The sequence below is a fragment of the Cervus canadensis genome, chromosome 15 (genome assembly GCF_019320065.1).
Source record: "Cervus canadensis isolate Bull #8, Minnesota chromosome 15, ASM1932006v1, whole genome shotgun sequence".
NCBI classification, from domain to species: domain Eukaryota; kingdom Metazoa; phylum Chordata; class Mammalia; order Artiodactyla; family Cervidae; genus Cervus; species Cervus canadensis.
This window is the reverse complement of record NC_057400.1, coordinates 23,691,972-23,709,895: the sequence shown is the minus strand read 5'-3', so window position 1 is coordinate 23,709,895 and position 17,924 is coordinate 23,691,972. Positions and strand designations below refer to the sequence as shown.

The 17,924-nt window shown below is 35.4% G+C and overlaps 1 protein-coding gene across 1 annotated transcript in view; it reads right to left on the bottom strand.

Moving 5' to 3' along the window:
- Positions 1-17,924, bottom strand: part of KYNU (kynureninase) — a 126,907-nt gene that overhangs the window by 75,662 nt on the left and 33,321 nt on the right. The window contains exons 4-7 of the mRNA XM_043488146.1: positions 17,652-17,734; positions 4,876-4,937; positions 2,869-2,940; positions 1,442-1,516 (exon numbers count right to left, since the gene is read on the bottom strand). Of these exons, the coding sequence (XP_043344081.1) occupies positions 1,442-1,516; positions 2,869-2,940; positions 4,876-4,937; positions 17,652-17,734 (292 nt within the window). The remainder of the gene's footprint in view (positions 1-1,441; positions 1,517-2,868; positions 2,941-4,875; positions 4,938-17,651; positions 17,735-17,924) is intronic.

Below are 17,924 nucleotides of genomic sequence, written 5' to 3'. Positions count from 1 at the left end.
GGAAGGTTCAAGAAGGAGGGGGATATACGGCTGATTCAAATTGGTGTAGAGCAGAAACCAACACAACATTGTAAAGCAGTTATCCGCCAGTTAAAAGTAAATTTTAAATTAAAAAAGAGTTGACAATGAAATCACTGAATTTCTAAGTGATGTGTATTTTACACATGAAGAAAAGGATTTCAGTAATTCTAAGAAAAAAAATTTGAAGTAAAATTAGTAACATGACAACCCCAACCTCTTTTTTTTTTTTTTTTCCTGTAGAGAAGCTAATACATTTTGTCCAATATAATTGTTAAATAAAAGTAAGGAAAGTGCTCTATATACTAATGCTTTATTTCTTTAAAGAATCGGTGCTAAGCAATTGAGAAACTTATTTTTCAATGATAAGATATGGTTCTCTTTCATGTTGACCTGCTCAAATCTAGTAATGCTAAAGAGTGGTCCCAAATATATGATTAAGTCATACAGCTCCACAACACTTATTACTTAAAATAAAAATTGTGATGGCTATAGTCATTTTTGTTAGAAATAAGCAATTTATGTATAATACATGAAACATATCATTCCAAAGCTGTGAGAACTTTCTGTTCCATTAATATATTACATGTTGGCAAAAAGAAGTGAATAGAGTAGATCTTTAATTTCTCAAATTGGTTTTGGATTGAAAGAAATAATTGTTCAGACATTATCTTGGGAGTGTCGTACATACATGAAACCTAAAATTTATCCCGTGTGGATCTGTTGGTGCCAAGTTACACAAGCTGCAGGGTTTGGAATATCAAGGCCTATACAACTTAGCCTTACAGCTTTATTAAAGGGCACAGTATTTTAGATCTTAAACATATGGTTAAGCCCAACTGTTTCCTTTGTTATCTGTTCAAATATAAAGAAATCTCAGAGATAAAGTAAGTAACACAAAGTCACTGGGATTTCCCTGGGGAGTAATAACGAGACTGTAAACCTAATTTCCTTCTGCTACACTAAGTCCCTTTCAATACCCCAGACTAAACTCAGAGGCAAACATTTGGTACTTAGATTAAGAGGGGCAAAAAGATAGGCATCATTCAATTTCAACAAATATAACTGATTTTTAACATGATTTTAATGGCACCCACAGGCAATGGCATTTAAATTTGAAAATGATATATGCAAGTTTCTATCTCCTCCCATCCCACTGAAGAATATGGCAGACTCCAGTGGTATTAATAGGAAAATAGTTTGCTTATAATATGACTAGCCCTTGAAAAAATTAAAATAAATACACTTCTGAGTTACATTTCTATTTTAAGCAAAATGACCTAATAGTAACAGAGTATAGGTCTTTTATACTTTCTTGAAAGTTCCATTAAAATAATGAAGATAATAAACTTTTGAAGAAAATGAAGAAAAAATCAATACTAAATAGAAGCATGATGAATATTTATTTCTCTTTCTTATATACCTCTCTTGGCTTTATAATCTGCATACTTTTCTCAATGTTAAGTCCATGAAGTTGAAGCTGTGACTCAATAGCATACTGGAAAAGAAAGATGATTTATTAAATCAAGTCCAGTGCATAGAAGTACATTAGAATAGCTCAAAAAAAAAGGTAATAAAATAACAATAAAAGCATGTTATCATATTAAATTCAAAGCCAAGGTTAAAAGTGACTAAACAGAATGTATCAGAGAAAAATTTAACATAATTTACATGCAGCAATCTGAACATCCTTTGAAACAGAAATATTATATGGATAGAAATGTAAGGGTCATTTAGTCTTTAGAAATATAAGAAATTTTTTGAGTAAGATATTTAATTAATCTAATTTGAGTCAAAACAGAGTTTACAACATAACCAAAGTGAGCAGTGAAGACTTGCTAGGCTTCAATACAGGATAGAGAAATGGTTTGCCCTAGAAAGAGTAAGCTAGTATAAGAAAAAGGATAAACAAGTTCCCTTCACTGAGAGTCCCAGATGAAAATGGGAACCAGAAATTTTAGGGACCCTGAATTTTTTCAAGATAAAGATTCTGGATCCTTTTTAGTAAGATCATGGCTATTAATTTGAATGATTAAATGCTTTGAAATTATAAGATATAGGCTAGAATACTTAAACAATGATAATATAAAGATGGAAATCAAGTTTCTCTAATACTAAAACTGAAATATGCTTTTAGCTGTGTTGGTGTCTGTAACAGTTAAATTTCTCATCAACTGAAATTGCTGAAAAATAGCATGATTTTTTTTCTTGAACCACAAAAAATTCTTAAAGTCTTCAATACATTTTTTAAGTTAAAAACCACCAATAATTATGCTGCTGCTGCTGCTGCTAAGTTGCTTCAGTCGTGTTCGACTCTGTGCGACCCCACAGACGGCAGCCCACCAGGCTCCCCCGTCCCTGGGATTCTCCAGGCAAGAACACTGGAGTGGGTTGCCATTTCCTTCTCCAATATAATTATGCTAGTGTGTTATGAAAGCAAATGGACAGATAAATGTTTATATTCCTACCTTAGGTAGCTAAAGGGTTAAGTACTGGGGTGTGTATTGATTTAATTTCATAAAATAAAACAGCAACAAGAATTAATAAAAAAAGAATTAATAAAACATTTATAACTGCATTTGATTTAGACCAGTGGTTTGTTCAGTGTCTTTAAAAAGACTAATAAATCAATGTTCCTATTCAATTCTTTCTTCCCTTAACACATGTTTTACTTGAACAAAAGAAATAAAGCTACAATCTATAAAAATGCATAAATCAAAAGCATTTGACAGATCTTTTTATTATAAGGTTACTTAGAAAAGACTAGTGAATAAACATTCAAGTCAGGCAAATGATATGCTCCTTTAGGAAGAGTAAAAAGAATATAAATATCATTTGAAGAATCCTTACATGATCTGAAGGGAAGGCTTTGGCTTCTAGGAGAATTTTATACCGTTTGGGTGTAGGCTTGAAAAATGCTAACTGCAATGAAATGGATTTATTGAGAAAAGCATTAATGTACAACTTAGACATTTGTTCATTTTTATACCACACTTTAATTTTATAATCTCCAGCATTTTAAAGGAATTAATTAATTATACAGTTAGATGCCTATCAAAGGTACATTTTTCCAATTAGCCTTGTTTCCAGTGAATTCTAAAAAGGAGATATTTGCTCACTATGTTTATCAATAGGAAAGCAAATTTGAGAGAAAACTATGAATCAGATAAAAATGAATTCTTAAACTTTACTTAAGTGCTAATTGAAAATTAATTGAAAATTGAAAATCCCAATGCACTTAATGGCAATTGCTCTGAGACTGAAATATCATATTCTATCTAGTGCTACCTGGGAAGCCTATCTATATGTATGTCTTATTCACAGTGATTTATCTAGAGCTGTAGATTTGGTTTCTAGTACATAATATTTCTAAAGTTTTAAGATTGTATGAAATCTAATTTTAGGTTCAGCTGAAAGTCCCTTGGCCCTAATGAAACATTTGGGATTTCTAGAGTCACCAGGGAAAAGTAGCTCATGTGTTCAGTGGAGCCTTTTCATTTCTCCGTGCAGTTCTTGGAGAATACTGACTGACAGTAATAACAACGAGGATGATTGCTATTGTTAATTGGATGTTGACCACTGGCCGGGGTGCTAAAGCAATTTTCACATACTATCATGTTTTATACTATGAGGTAGATATTATCATCCTCATTTTTTACAATGGAAAAAATTAAGATTTAGAAATTCCAATTGTTTAGTTGCTAAACTTAGTTGCTAAGTTGTGTCTGACTCTTCTGCAACCCATGGACTGTAGCCCGCCAGTTTCCTCTGTCCATGGGATTTCCCGGGCAAGTATATTGGAGTGGGTTGCCATTTCCTTGTCCAGGGGGTATTCTCGACTCAGGGATTGAACCTGTGTCCCTTGCACTGCAGGTGATTCTTTATCACCTTGTCCAAAATCAAACAGGTTTTAAGTAATCTAGCTGGGAGCCAAACCAGAGTTGTCTGAACTGAAAATCATGCTGTTTACCTCATACTTAACATACTCCACAAGCACTTTCCTTCAGGCATGTTTAATAATAATGTTTGTATATTATAAAAATAAAATATCAATATCTTAATAGTGCATCTTTGTCTTATAGACATGCTTTCAAAATCTCACTTAAAAATGAAATACAAAATTTTCATGACATCAATTACTCTAGGTACGATATTTCAAACCAAGAATATATATTTTAAGGCATACATATTATCAAATTCTTAGAATGTAAGAAATACCTAAGCAGAGTGACTCAGTTAATGTTTGTTATTGTTGTTCAGTCAAGTAAGTCATGTCTGACTCTCTGCGATGCCTTGGACTGTAGCAGGCCGACTCTCTGTCCTTCACTATCTCCTGGAGATTGCACGATTTCATGTCCATTGAGTGGGTGATGCTGTCTAACCATCTCATTCTCCACTGCCCCCTTCTCCTCATGCCCTCAATCTCTCCCAGCAACAGGGTCTTTTTTAATCTACCCCCCAAAATTAATTTACAGAAACATAATATTCCATAGACCCATCCCCCTGAAACTCAGCATATTGGAAAACTGTCTTTCTGAAAAGATCACTGCTTGCTACCATTTTTACATCATTATTTTGTGTGCTTGTGGCAATTTAGCTTTTCATCAACTGTGACTCTTATTCCTTATGTTCTAAGATAAGAGCTTAGTATTCTAAAGCTCTTTGTAAAGAGACAACTCTCCCATGATTATGAAGAAGCCATTCTAGCAGGGCCCAGCATTTCCTGGTAGAATTGAAAATAATCTCACAATTTATTTTTAAGTAAGTAAAACTCCAAAACCCTCATGAATTAAAGATAGAAGAAATCAGATTCTGTAAATGAGTGTATACTAAACACTGGTGGGAAAAGAAGCTTACCAGTAGAAGATGTAAATTAACAGTCAAACCATTCATTAGGGCTATTTCTTTCTCATTGGCTCCTGAAAAATAAATATATCATAATTTAGATTTTTCTGTTAGTTTTAGGGTGCTTGGAAAAACAAAGTATCACTTTTTCATCCTTAATGTTTTTAGTGACAAGGGCATATTTGATGTGTCATCACAAAGAAGTGGAATTTTCCCACTTGACTAATTTTATCAAATGATATTTGGACTCACATGCACATAGCTAGCTAAAAATTACATTTCCTTTTTGACGTAATAAATAATAACAACACAATAGTGAAGCATTTGCTTTCTCCTGTAAACTAAAAATGATTTATCCTATTATCAGCTAGGTTGCCAAATTCCCACAGAGCTCATTTTTGTGGTAAGTGCGTCTCCAAGAAGAATCTAAAAAGAATTGAAGGCCAATCACATCTTTAAAGCCGGTTGTTTCTAACATCAAATTAAAATGCTCCTTTAATAAAACAAGGCAATGCTGCTAAACATAATTCACTGTTATTACAATGAAATTTACAGTAGTTCCTAAGACAAAAAAAGCTAACAGTAAAGTAAATGCTAAATAGCACTGAATTTTATTTATTCACACTGATATGAGATAATTAATATAAATATGTATTGTTTGATGAAGAAAACATGCAAAATTAAGATAACCACAACACAATCATAATCTGATCTAATTCCTATTAACAAGGGTTATACCACTAGAAACAGACCCAGAGAGAAAACATACAATGAATACTTAAGAACTCAGAGCACAAACAAAGGTAATAATACTTTCCCCCTTTTTGGTTCTTATGATGTCTCTGAAAGGCAATTAAAATAATCTCTCTTTACCATTACTGAGAAAAATAGGCTATGAGCTTTAATGTTTGTAAGACTGTACTAGGTGTAAGAGAAAATGCTTCATACAAGTCCTGCACTTTGTATCCAATGAGATACTTCTGATAAAATCCCATTTTACTCAAAGAATAGACTGTAAGTAGGATAATTATTCTAAGTAATAGATAGATTTTTAGGTTAGATTCACTTGAGGAGAGGCCACTGGAGATAAGTGGAATTTATATTTCAACATAGCCATTTAAGGAAAGGCCTGTGCTTCGATCTAGTCAAGAGAAACTTGTTGCATTTGATGGATGGATTTCCCCACTTGATATGCAAGATCCGTAAACAAATGGTAGCTGTTAAATATGTATCTCTGGTCATTGTAAGGTGAATAGTGTCTCAAATTCAAGGACAATAACAACCTCATACTGCATATATATATGTTAGTTGCACAGTTGTGTCCAACTCCTTAAGACCCCATGGACTGTAGCCTGCCAGGCTCCTCTGTCCATGGGATTCACCAGGCAAGAATACTGGAGTGGGTTGCCATTTCCTTCTCCAGGGGATCTTCCAAACCCAGGGATCAAACCCAGGTCTCCCACATTGCAGGCAGACTCTTTACCATCTGAGCCACAAGGAAGTTCTTCACACTGCATTCCTCGCACTAAATCAGATGTCTCAAACATGCCAGATAGCTTATGTTGTGTATGGGGGCATACATCTTCTCCTATGGTACGAACATCTTTTTGAAATATGATGAAAGAAATGCTGCCAGCTTTATTTTATTTCTTTCTTTGAATTATGGTATGAATTTTCACTATTACATATAAAACAAAACATTATCTATGACATCAATCTGATATTATTCTTAACTTCCCGTTAGCTCTTTACACACATATTTCCTGAAAACTGTTCATTTTAATAAAAAATATTTTGGCAGGGAATGTGGAAGGAGAAAAGGAAGGAAAAATAATACATTCCACCCTCTTTATCCATGAATTTGAAACCCATGAATATGGAGGATGGAGTGTATTCATGGCACAACCCACTCTATGTTAGGGACTTGAGCATACACCTATTTTGATATCCTGGAGGGAATATTCTGTGTGGGCTCCTGGAAGCAATCCCCAAAGAAACTGAGGGATGACTGTATTAAGAAAGAGCGGAATTAATGGAAAGAAAAGCATTTGAAAGACTGTGTTGTTATTTGCTAAATGGTACGAGACTCTTTTTGTGACCCCATGTGCAGCGGGACTGTACCCGCCAGGCTGCTCTGTCCATGGGATTTCCCAGGCAAGAATACTTAAGTGGGTGCCATTTCCTGCTCCAGGGGATCTTCCCAACCCAGGGATCAGACCTGTATTTCCTGAATCACAGGGGGATTTTTTTCCCACTGAGCCACTGGGGAAGTCAGAAATAATGTAATGAGAAGAAATCAAAAGAGGATAAAATAATTTATAAATTTACCACCAAATGAAAACAAAGATATGGAAGATGCAGAAAGAAAGAGAGGTAGAATTTCTATACAAGGCCAGGCATTTCATTTTGCATAATGATTACCCTCTGGTTGAAATAATTATCCTTGCCTAAAAAATGTTAGTCTTTCAAAGAATACAGTGTTCATTCTGGATCACCTAATTTTTTTCTTGCATGGAATGTGATGAACCACAGGTGCTGGGCTGAATTAATCTAGACATACACTTGGCCCTGTGCTTTGCACCCTTCACCCTCAATGGCCTGCTAAAACTTGGATCAGTTCTTTGTAAGTAATCCTTCACTGACTTCAATTTGTCTGCCCACATATACAAAAATTATCCCACCTTAGCACTTTAAATTTAATCAAGTTCTTCACAAATGCCCTCCTCACCTGCTTATGAACTTTGTCAAGGAGAAGGTCAGTGTATTTAACATGTGTGCATGTGCACCCCTGTATAGCTAAGGATGGTACATGTATTAAGCCTTTAGAACATTAACAGAAATGTTTATTGCAAATATGACCTAAAGTCACTAAAGAATCAAGTGTTCTTAACATGCATGGGCTACAAATCAGATGGATTTTAAACTTATTTTCAAAAGAAAATTTACTTAATTGACCTATTTCTTTTGGTCCAATGTGTATTTCTGAAATTCATGTTTGTACCTTTAAGATATTTCGATATTATCAGCATTCCATATGATAATAAATCTTCATTTGAAGCAAGTTGAAATTCTTTCAATCTGCTTTCCTTTGTTCCTTTTGTTTTTCCTAAGAACTTTTTGGAACTAATGTTGAAACATCAAAAACTGTAAGTATGGGCTATAATTTCCTGTGTTATAGAATATATCCTTATTGCTATTTTATACATGGTAGTTTGTAACTGCCCTAATTTCCTCCCCCCTCTTCCCTCTCCCCTTTGGAAATCACTGTCTCTTTCCTAATCCCTGAGCCTGTTTCTGGTTTGCATAAACCATCTTTTGTACTATTTTTAGGTGGTGCTTTGTCACTCAGTTGTGTCCGACTCCTTGCCACCCTATGAACTGTAGCCTGCCAGGCTCCTCTTCTTCGCTTTCTGCCATAAGGGTGGTGTCGTCTGCATATCTGAATTTATTATTTCTCCTGGCATTCTTTATTCCTGCTTGTGCTTCATCCAGCCCAGTGTTTCTCATGATGTACTCTGCATATAAGTTAAATAAGCAGGGTGACAATATACAGCCTTGACGTACTCCTTTCCTGATTTGGAACCAGTCTGTTGTTCCATGTCCAGTTCTAACTGTTGCTTCCTTACCTGCATACAGGTTTCTCAGGAGACAGGTCAGGCGGTCTGGTATTCCCATCTCTTTCAGAATTTTCCAAAGTTTAATGTGATCCACACAGTCAAAGTTTTTGGCATAGACAACAAAACAGAAGTAGATGTTTTTCTGGAACTCTCTTGCTTTTTCGATGATCCAGTGGATGTTGGCAATTTGATCTCTGGTTCCTCTGCCTTTTCTAAATCCAGCTTGAACAACTGGAAGTTCGCGGATCACATATTGCTGAAGCCTGGCTTGGAGAATTTTGAGCATTACTTTACTAGCGTGTGAGATGAGTGCAATTGTGCAGTAGTTTGAGCATTCTTTGGGATTGCCTTTCTTAGGGATTGGAATGAAAACGGACCTTTTCCAGTCCTGTGAGCACTGCTGAGTTTCCCAAATTTGCTGGCATGTTGAGTGCAGCACTTTAACAGTATCATCTTGTAGGAAATGAAATAGCTCAGTGGGAATTCCATCACCTCCGCTAGCTTTGTTCACAGTGATGCTTCCTAAGGCCCACTTGACTTTGCATTCCAGGATGTCTGGCTCTAGGTGAGTGATCACACCATCATGATTATCTGGGTTGTGAAGATCTTTTTTTGTATAGTTCTTCTGTGTATTCTTGCCACCTCTTCTTAATATCTTCTGCTTTTGTTAGGTCCATATCATTTCTGTCCTTTATTGTGCCCCTCTTTGCATGAAATGTTCCCTTGGTATCTCTCATTTTCTTGAAGAGATCTCTAATCTTTCCCCTTCTATTGTTTTCCTCTACTTCTTTGCATTGATCACTGAGGAAGTCTTTCTTATCTCTCCTGGCTATTCTTTGGAACTCTGCATTCAAATGGGTATATCTTTCCTTTTCTCCTTTGCTTTTCACCTCTCTTCTTTTCACAGCTATTTGTAAGGCCTCCTCAGACAACCATTTTGCCTTTTTGCATTTCTTTTTCTTGAGTTTGGTCTTGATCACTGCCTCCTATACAATGTCACGATCTCCGTCCATAGTTCTTCAGGCACTCTATCAGATCTAACCATTTGAATCTATTTGTCACTTCCACTGGATTCCATGGGATTTGATTTAGGTCGTATCTGAATGGTCTAGTGGTTTTCCCTACTTTCTTCAATTTAAGTCTGAATTTGGCAATTACGAGTTCATGATCCGAGCCACAGTCAGCTCCTGGTCTTGTTTTTGCTGACTGTATAGAGCTTCTCAATCTTTGGCTGCAAAGAATATAATCAATCTGATTTCAGTGTTGCCCATCTGGTGATGTCCATGTGTAGAGTCTTCTCCTGTTTTGTTGGAAGATGGTGTTTGCTATGACCAGTGTGTTCCCTTGGCAAAACTCTATTAGCCTTTGCCCTGCTTCATTCTGTACTCCAAGGCCAAATTTGCTTGTTACTTATATTATTCAGTATTTGTCTTTATCTGTATGACTTATTTCATTCAGTATAATATGTTCTAGGTCCATGCATGTCCCTGCAGAAGGTATTATTCCATTATTCTTTATGACTGAGTAATATTCCATTACCTCGTGACTCTGATGGTAAAATATCCACCTGCAATGCAGGAGACTGGGGTTTGATCCCTGAGTCAGGAAGATCCCCTAGAGAAGGGAATGAACACTACAGTATTCTTGCCTGGAAAATTCCATGGACAGAGGAGCCTTGTGAGCTACAGTCCATGAGGTCACAAACAGCTGGACATGGCTGAGCAACTAACAGTAACACTTTAAGTGTTAGTGCTTTTCTTTATCCATCTATCTGACTATAATTCAATAAAAATTAAAAGTGAAAGTACTGCAAAGTATTGGAGGCAAATTTATTGGAGGCCAAAGATTTCTAAAACTTCCTGAAAACGTATCAGGATTTGAAAGAGTCTTTAGAAGATGGGCGTCCCTAATAGCTCAGTTGGTAAATAACCTGCCTGCATTGCACAAGACCCCTGGGTTGGGAAGATCTACTAGAGAAGGGATAGGCTACCCTCTCCAGTATTCTTTGGCTTCCCTTGTGGCTTACCTGCTAAAGAATCTGCCTGCAATGCAAGAAATCTGGGTTCTATCCCTGGATTGGGAAGATTCCCTGGAGAAGGGAAAGGCACTCCACTTCAGCATTCTGGCCTAGAGAATTCCATGGACTGTGTAGTCCAAGGGGTCACAAAGAGTTGGATACGACTGAGCAACTTTCATTTTCACTTTACTTTAGAAGATCATGTACAACCCCGTGCAGTAAGTGTAAAAAATTGGATTATTTCTTCTGAGATGTGTGTGAGCCAGGGTTCTCATTTGAAGAGTGAGAACTGCTTGTTTATTTATTGAACACAATTTTTGCTTTACCAGAAGGTGAAACTTATATACAAGCATTACCTTCTTATATCCATGCCTAGCAGCTAATGTTTATTGAGCCCTTATTATGTACCAACACTTCTAGTGTGACTTGTATTATCTTCACAGTAATCCAATAAGGTATCTACTTCATTTTCCACTTTTATCAATGAGGAAACTAATTGCAAGCGGATGAACTAACTTGCTTAAAATTCTCACAGATAGGAAGTAGAAGACAAAAATCTTTCTCTCTCAGAAAAATAAATAAATAAAATCTTTGTTCAAGGTAACATTTGGAAGTGTTGTCTATGTTATCTGTTCCCTGTATGTCAAATATAGGAAGCCCAAGTTCATTACTAATATCCTTCTGCATCTTTCTCATCCTCATTTAATTTCAAATGTTTTGCAAAGTAACAATGACAAGGTCCCTAGCTGCTTAGTGTTTGATAAGAAGGTTCTCATAACTGCCATGCCATGTTCTGTATATTTTATTAAGCAGATGCAAATGTTATTGTTTTGTTCTAAGGTTAGTAGTTAAGCTAAATCTGAGAACTTTCCACTCTATTTTTCAAGTAGCAAATTCCTGTGGTCCTTAGAGGTGTCTCGAGTGTGCTTGATGATTCATGGCTATTAGGAGAGAGCTCCCAGGGGTATTACCTCTCTGAGGGTCAACCTCAAGTTTCATAAAGCAAATTTATGTTCATATTACAATAGTTTTATAAGCCAAAATGAATGTATCTAGCCCTCTGTAATGTTTATGTGCCCAAGGAGAAGTAGGCTTAATAATAATATTAATAATATTCTTCAGCAATTCTATTTCTAGCACCCTGATAATGTGACATTAATTATAAGAGAAAGTTATTCCATGTTCTGCAGTTCTACCTATAGAGACTTTTGTGTCTTTGAAATACCATAAAAGGCATGTAACATGTATATGATAAGCTTCATTTGTTTATATATATATGAAAAGTGAAAGAGATGTATATAGTGTTTGATAATATATATGTATATATATGTTTTATTAAAAGTTTTTCATCTCATATGAAATGGAAATTATTTTCTCTATCTATGAGTAAATAGGGTTGCTCATTATCTCTTTCTCTTCTCTATGCACTCTATCAATTTGTACACATAATAATTTTTATTATCCTCCTGTTCCTTCTTTTTCAGAAGTATTATGACAAAATAAAGGCTGTGGTTTTAAGAACCTGGAAGATTCAATCGTAGTCCAAAACTTAAGCTTGTCTGTTTGCTCCTGATTCATTTAGACAGCCCACAAGTAACAAAAATCAATTTGACTTCTGCTCCTGTCTTCTGTAGTTACTATATAATTTAAATTTTTTAATTTATACAATATCTACCTCCAAAGAGGATAGTAGGTTTCTTGCATTTAAAGTGAGAAAGAATGATTTTTAAACATTGCAACAAAGTACACTATATGCTGATGAGAAACAAATTAGAAGCTATTAAATGTTTTCGCTAGTTCACTCTATCAGATTTTCTCAGAATTTACTAGTAACAAAGGTAAAAAGGAAACCTGAGATTTGCAGCAAAAAAGACAACATGACCACATACACAAATACCTTATAAAAGAATCAGTTCCTACTAAAGCAAACAAAGTAAACTCATTCATTTTTAAACTTAAATTAAGAACCATTTATTTGATTAATATATACAATTTTAAAAGTAAATAAATTTGGGGTATAGGTATAGCTACTGAAAAAGATTGAAAAATCAAGCTTTTAAAATAGTGCTCATAGTCCTCTTTTGCAGATACTGTCAACAACAACAAAAAAAGGTAGAATTATTTCTCCTGATAAAACATACATTGTAGAGAACAAAATAGACATTTAATAAAATAGTCATTAAAATAAAGATGCTAGTTTAGATTTAATGATGCACTGATAATTCAAATTAAATATAATTCATTTGTCATATTAAGGCTTAAAACTTTGAGAAATATATATATATATATATATATATATATATATATATATATATATATATACACATATAATAAATAGTACATATACTGTACTGAGTTCCGTATGTACAAATGTGACTTTGCTCATTTCAAAAGATAATTGTCATTTTATATACTATATAATTAGAATTAGATGACTGTAATTTAATTAATACAACTGCTGCTGCTAAGTCGCTTCAGTTGTGTCCAACTCTCTGCGACCCCATAGACGGCAGCCCACCAGGCTCCCCTGTCCCTGGGATTCTCCAGGCAAGAACACTGGAGTGGGTTGCCATTTCCTTCTCCAGTGCGTGAAAGTGAAAAGTGAAAGTGAAGTCGCTCAGTCGTCTCCGACTCTTCCCCACCCCATGGACTGCAGCCTACCACGCTCTTCCGTCCATGGGATTTTCCAGGCAAGAGTGCTGGAGTGGGTTGCCATTGCCTTCTCCGAATTAATACAACGTTCAAGGACAAAACCACAAAAAACAAAATTAAGTTTATCCCATATATGTCACATGCCTTTGTGTGGTATTTCAAAGACACACAAAAATTCCTAAAGCTAGAACTGATAAATATTGTTTAAAACATTTTTAATAAGTTCAATTTTGTTAATCTAAGTAATCTGAATATTTATTCATTTTTAAAAATAATCTTATTAACAGTAATGAGAGGTGGGCTGGTTTGAAATTTCATTGATCATTGTGACATATACTATTTGCTGGGCAACAAAACACACACACGTTTAATAAGTTGCAGTGGAGCTATAAACATTTAAATGGTGAAAGGAAACCTTTTTGCAAGTTTTATGGGTTTTATAAATCTCACGAAATAATTGCCTTACCACTTCCCTGGCTTAACATCCTAACTCCTCTTTAGAGCATGATAAATATTAATCACAAAATAATAGAATTAGAATGCAATTTATGTGCTGAAAGCAAATCTAGCAAAGGAAAAACAGTCCACATCTAAGGAAAACATAAATGCTCAGGTCAAATTAGTTCAGGATTTTTTCAGTTTTCTTTTTTTTTTTTTAGATTTACATGTTAGGCATTTGAATGAATATAATTGGCTTCTAAGAAATGAACACAGATTAAAAGTGTTATCAGACAACTAGGCAACACATTTATAAATGCTATCCAGGATTGTTCAGGTGGGAATTCTCTCCATAACACTATACATGTACGTATACATATCCTCTGGATTACGTTGGCAGTCTGATCAAGTGCTCTGTGCTCCCAGGATCCTGACTGGTTTGGAAGGAGATGCTATGCTTTCACCTTAGCCACCCTAATTAAAATGTCCTGACTCTGGGTTTGAGCCCCAAACATCCAGAGCTCTGTAGATTCACCCTGGGGCTTCGTGTGCAAGCCCCTCACTCAGACCCTACATCCTCATGCTGGCTCCATGCACTACTCCTCAAATACTGTGCGTCCAGCTTCCAAGTGCTTCTTTCTTCAGCAAATATTATATTTCTGATCAATAGAGATTTCTTTTTAATTTTTAAGTGTTGCTATATGTTTGTTAATCTATTTTTTTTTTTCTATTTTCCTGTGTTTGGAGCAGAAGCGAGCATTTCAGTTTGTACTTAACCTCTTACTTTAAACTAGAAACTGATATTCTGATCCTGTAATATAACCACGTAAAAGAGGTAGAAACGTGTATAGTGTAGTGATTACTCAAAAATAAATAGCAGCAAACAGAGCTAGCCTTTGCTTGCGACCTTTCTATTTAGGTGCTTATTTATTATTATTTATTTTAACTTTTTTAATAGAACAGGTTACATATTGATATAGTTCTTAAACTAAGAACTTATTTTCCTTAAAAGTCTAGCAGTTTGGCCTATATTAAGCATTAGTGTGTTCCATGCTCATTCATGCTTAACACAGTTGATATATAGACCTGGATGTCTGTTTCTTTTTCCAAGTTAGGGAGGTTTTCAGGTATTATCACTTCTAATTCATAGTCAACTGAATATTTAAACTTGGGTGGTGGCTCTGCAGCCTAGACTGAGCCATCTAGAGTCATCTGCTTCTCTATTGTGTTGAGGCTTTCTGGGAAGCCAGAAACTTTAGGCAGCTTTAAAGAAGGCTGAGCACCGAAGAACTGATGCTTTTGAACTGTGGTGTTGGAGAAGACTCTTGAGAGTCCCTTGGACTGCAGGGAGATCCAACCGGTCCATCCGAAAGGAAATTAGTCCTGGATATTCATTGGAAGGACTGATGTTGAAGCTGAAACTCCAATACTTTGGCCACCTGAAACGAAGAACTGACTCATTGGAAAAGACCCTGATGCTGAGAAAGATTGAGGGCAGGAGGAGAAGAGGACAACAGATGAGACGGTTGGATGGCATCACCGACTCAATGGACATGAGTTTGAGTAAACTCCGGGAGTTGGTGATGGACAGGGAAGCCTGGAGTGCTGCAGTCCATGGGGTCCCAAAGAGTTGGACACGACTGAATGACTGAACTGAACTAAACTGAACTGAAAATGCAAAGTCATTTCCTGTGGATCTATTTTTGCGGGTCTATTTGGGGCAGAAGACTGTCCTTATGCTGGGATGAGTCCCAGAAATACATAAGAAGTTAGAAACATAGTGTTCCTAAATTATTTGTGGTCTGTTTATAAACTATATTAACATAAATTGTTTTGACTATGATAATTTTGAATCTCTCCTTGCTAAGCACAGAACGAAAGCTAAAGGTTTCTTCCCTGTCTTGCTGTCAGTTCAGAGGGTGTGAATGGTGGCTGAGGATTGAGGAAGCTTCACCTGATCGATGTGGGTGCTAGTCTCTTGTCATATGTGTCCCTAAACATCCTTCTCGCAGGCAACATCCCAACCAAGCATCTAAAGCGAGACGTGCTCCTTTCTTCCTCTTCTCCCTCCATGGGGTTACCGGCAAAGCTAATATGACCACTGCTTAGAAAGAGTAATGACTTTTGCAAATACAGGGGTGTTCTTTCTCCCAATCTCTCCTGTTTCCTTCCTTTAGAAACACGCTGCCCGAGACAACACGCCCGCAACACACCCAGAGGGTCTGTGCTTACCCTTCGCATGTGGTCAGGTGATACCGCCACCTTGAATGTGAACTGCTATTCTTATTACCCTATTAAAGAAGAGCCAACTGGCATGTTGTCAGAAAGTACTATTTAAAATGTGAATCATTACAGAACAAATGAATACTGTGTATAGGACATTTAAAAAAGAGACATTTTTTCCTTTTATAATTTTTGTATTTCTACTTGTGGCCTTTTCTTCCCACCTACAGAAGTCTCATTAACATTTCCTGTAAAGCATATTTAGTGGTGCTGAATTTTTCTAGCACTTGCTTATTTGTGAAATTCCTTCATTCTCTTTCAAGTTTGAATGATAGTCATGCCAAGCAGAGTATTCTTGGTTGTCGGCTTTTTTATTTTCACCACTTTAAATATATCATGCCACTCCCTTCTGGCCTGCAGAGTTTCTGCTGGAAAGTCAGCTACTGTTTTTTTGGGAGTTCTCTTTTGTGTAATAAATTGCTTTTCCCTTGCTGCTTTTTTAAGATTTTTCTCTTTATTTTGTTGACATTTTAATTACAAATGTGTTTTGGTGTGGACTTCTGTGGGCTGATCTTATTTGGGACCCTCTGTGATTCCTGGACCTGGATGTCTGTTTCCTTTCGCAGGTTAGGGAGGTTTTCAGGAATCATCACTTGTGATAACTTTTCTGCCCCTTTCTTCTCCTTCTGGGACCCTTATAATGTAAATGTTAGTATACTTGATATTGTCCCAGATATCTCTTTAACTGTCCCTCTTTTTCAATTCTTTATTCTTTTTTTCTGCTAAGCTGGAGTAATTTTTTACTCTGTTTTCCAGTTCGCTGATACATTCCTTTGTATCATCTACTCTATTGCTGATTCCTTCTAGTTTATTTCAGTTGTTTCCTTTGGCTCCATTTGGTTCTTCTTCATATTTTCTAATTGTTTGTTTAATTCCTCATTATTTTCACCTATTCTCCTGAATTAATTGAGCATCTTTATAATCATTACTTTGCATTTTTTATTGAGTAGATTACTTATCAACACTTCCCTTAGTTCTTTGCAGTTTTTTGCTGTTCCTTGTTTGGAAAATATTCCTCTGTCTCCTCACTTTGTTTAATTCTCTGTGGTTATTTGTATATTTTAGGGAAGATTGTTATATTTCCTGATCTTAAAGAAGTGGCTTTATGTAGGAGATACTATGGGATAGATATGTGTGTGTATATGTATATATGTATACACACATACATACATATATATATATAGTTTAATACCTTAAATTTCATATAAGACTTTAAGCAATGCTGAATAATCTACCCGATTAAACAAATAATTTTTTTTCAATGTGATAACACATTTACCATTTAAAACTACATTGAGTAGCTTTACCAACAGTATATAGAGCTCACTTTAGGAAATACATCATAGACTGAAAATACAACATCAATGATATTATTTTCAACAGCACTCAGCCTAATTTTAAAAGATCACTACAGATTAAGTTGAGATGAACCTAAATATATTGGTGTTTTAGGCCTTTAACATGTGAAGGTTAATGTTTATTTTACCATGCAATAAACTCTTAGAAAATTAATTGAAGTTGATTTCTATGAAATTTCCTTAATTATAAGTGTGAATGTTTTTCATTGATGAGTAAATAATAGCCTTAGAATATATAAGAACAAAACAACAACAATATTAGCAATCAAGTCTCAGTTAAAAGCACGTTTACTCTTTAGTATTATAGATTAAAATAAAAAATCAGGATGTTCTTCAATAAAACGTTTATCTTATAAACTTATGTGTATAACCAAATGATTATGTCTTTATGAGTTTTTTGGAAAAAATTCACTTTGTACTTACCCACAATGTCAGTCATAAGTCCTGAAATAGTCTCATCTCCTGTAATCCAAGGACGTTTCCCTACCTCGTGACCATAGGCTCCCCTGAAATTGAAAATGGATATAACAATCTTAGTTTTGGTGTGCATCTGTGTGTATAGTGTGTATCTCTGTGTGTCTGTGTGAGTGTGTGTGTGTGAGTTTTCAAATATCAGCATGAGTGACTGAACATTTCTAAGTGAGTCTTTGTAATGTTTTAATAAAAAGCATGCTTTTTTAAAAACCAAAAGTAATA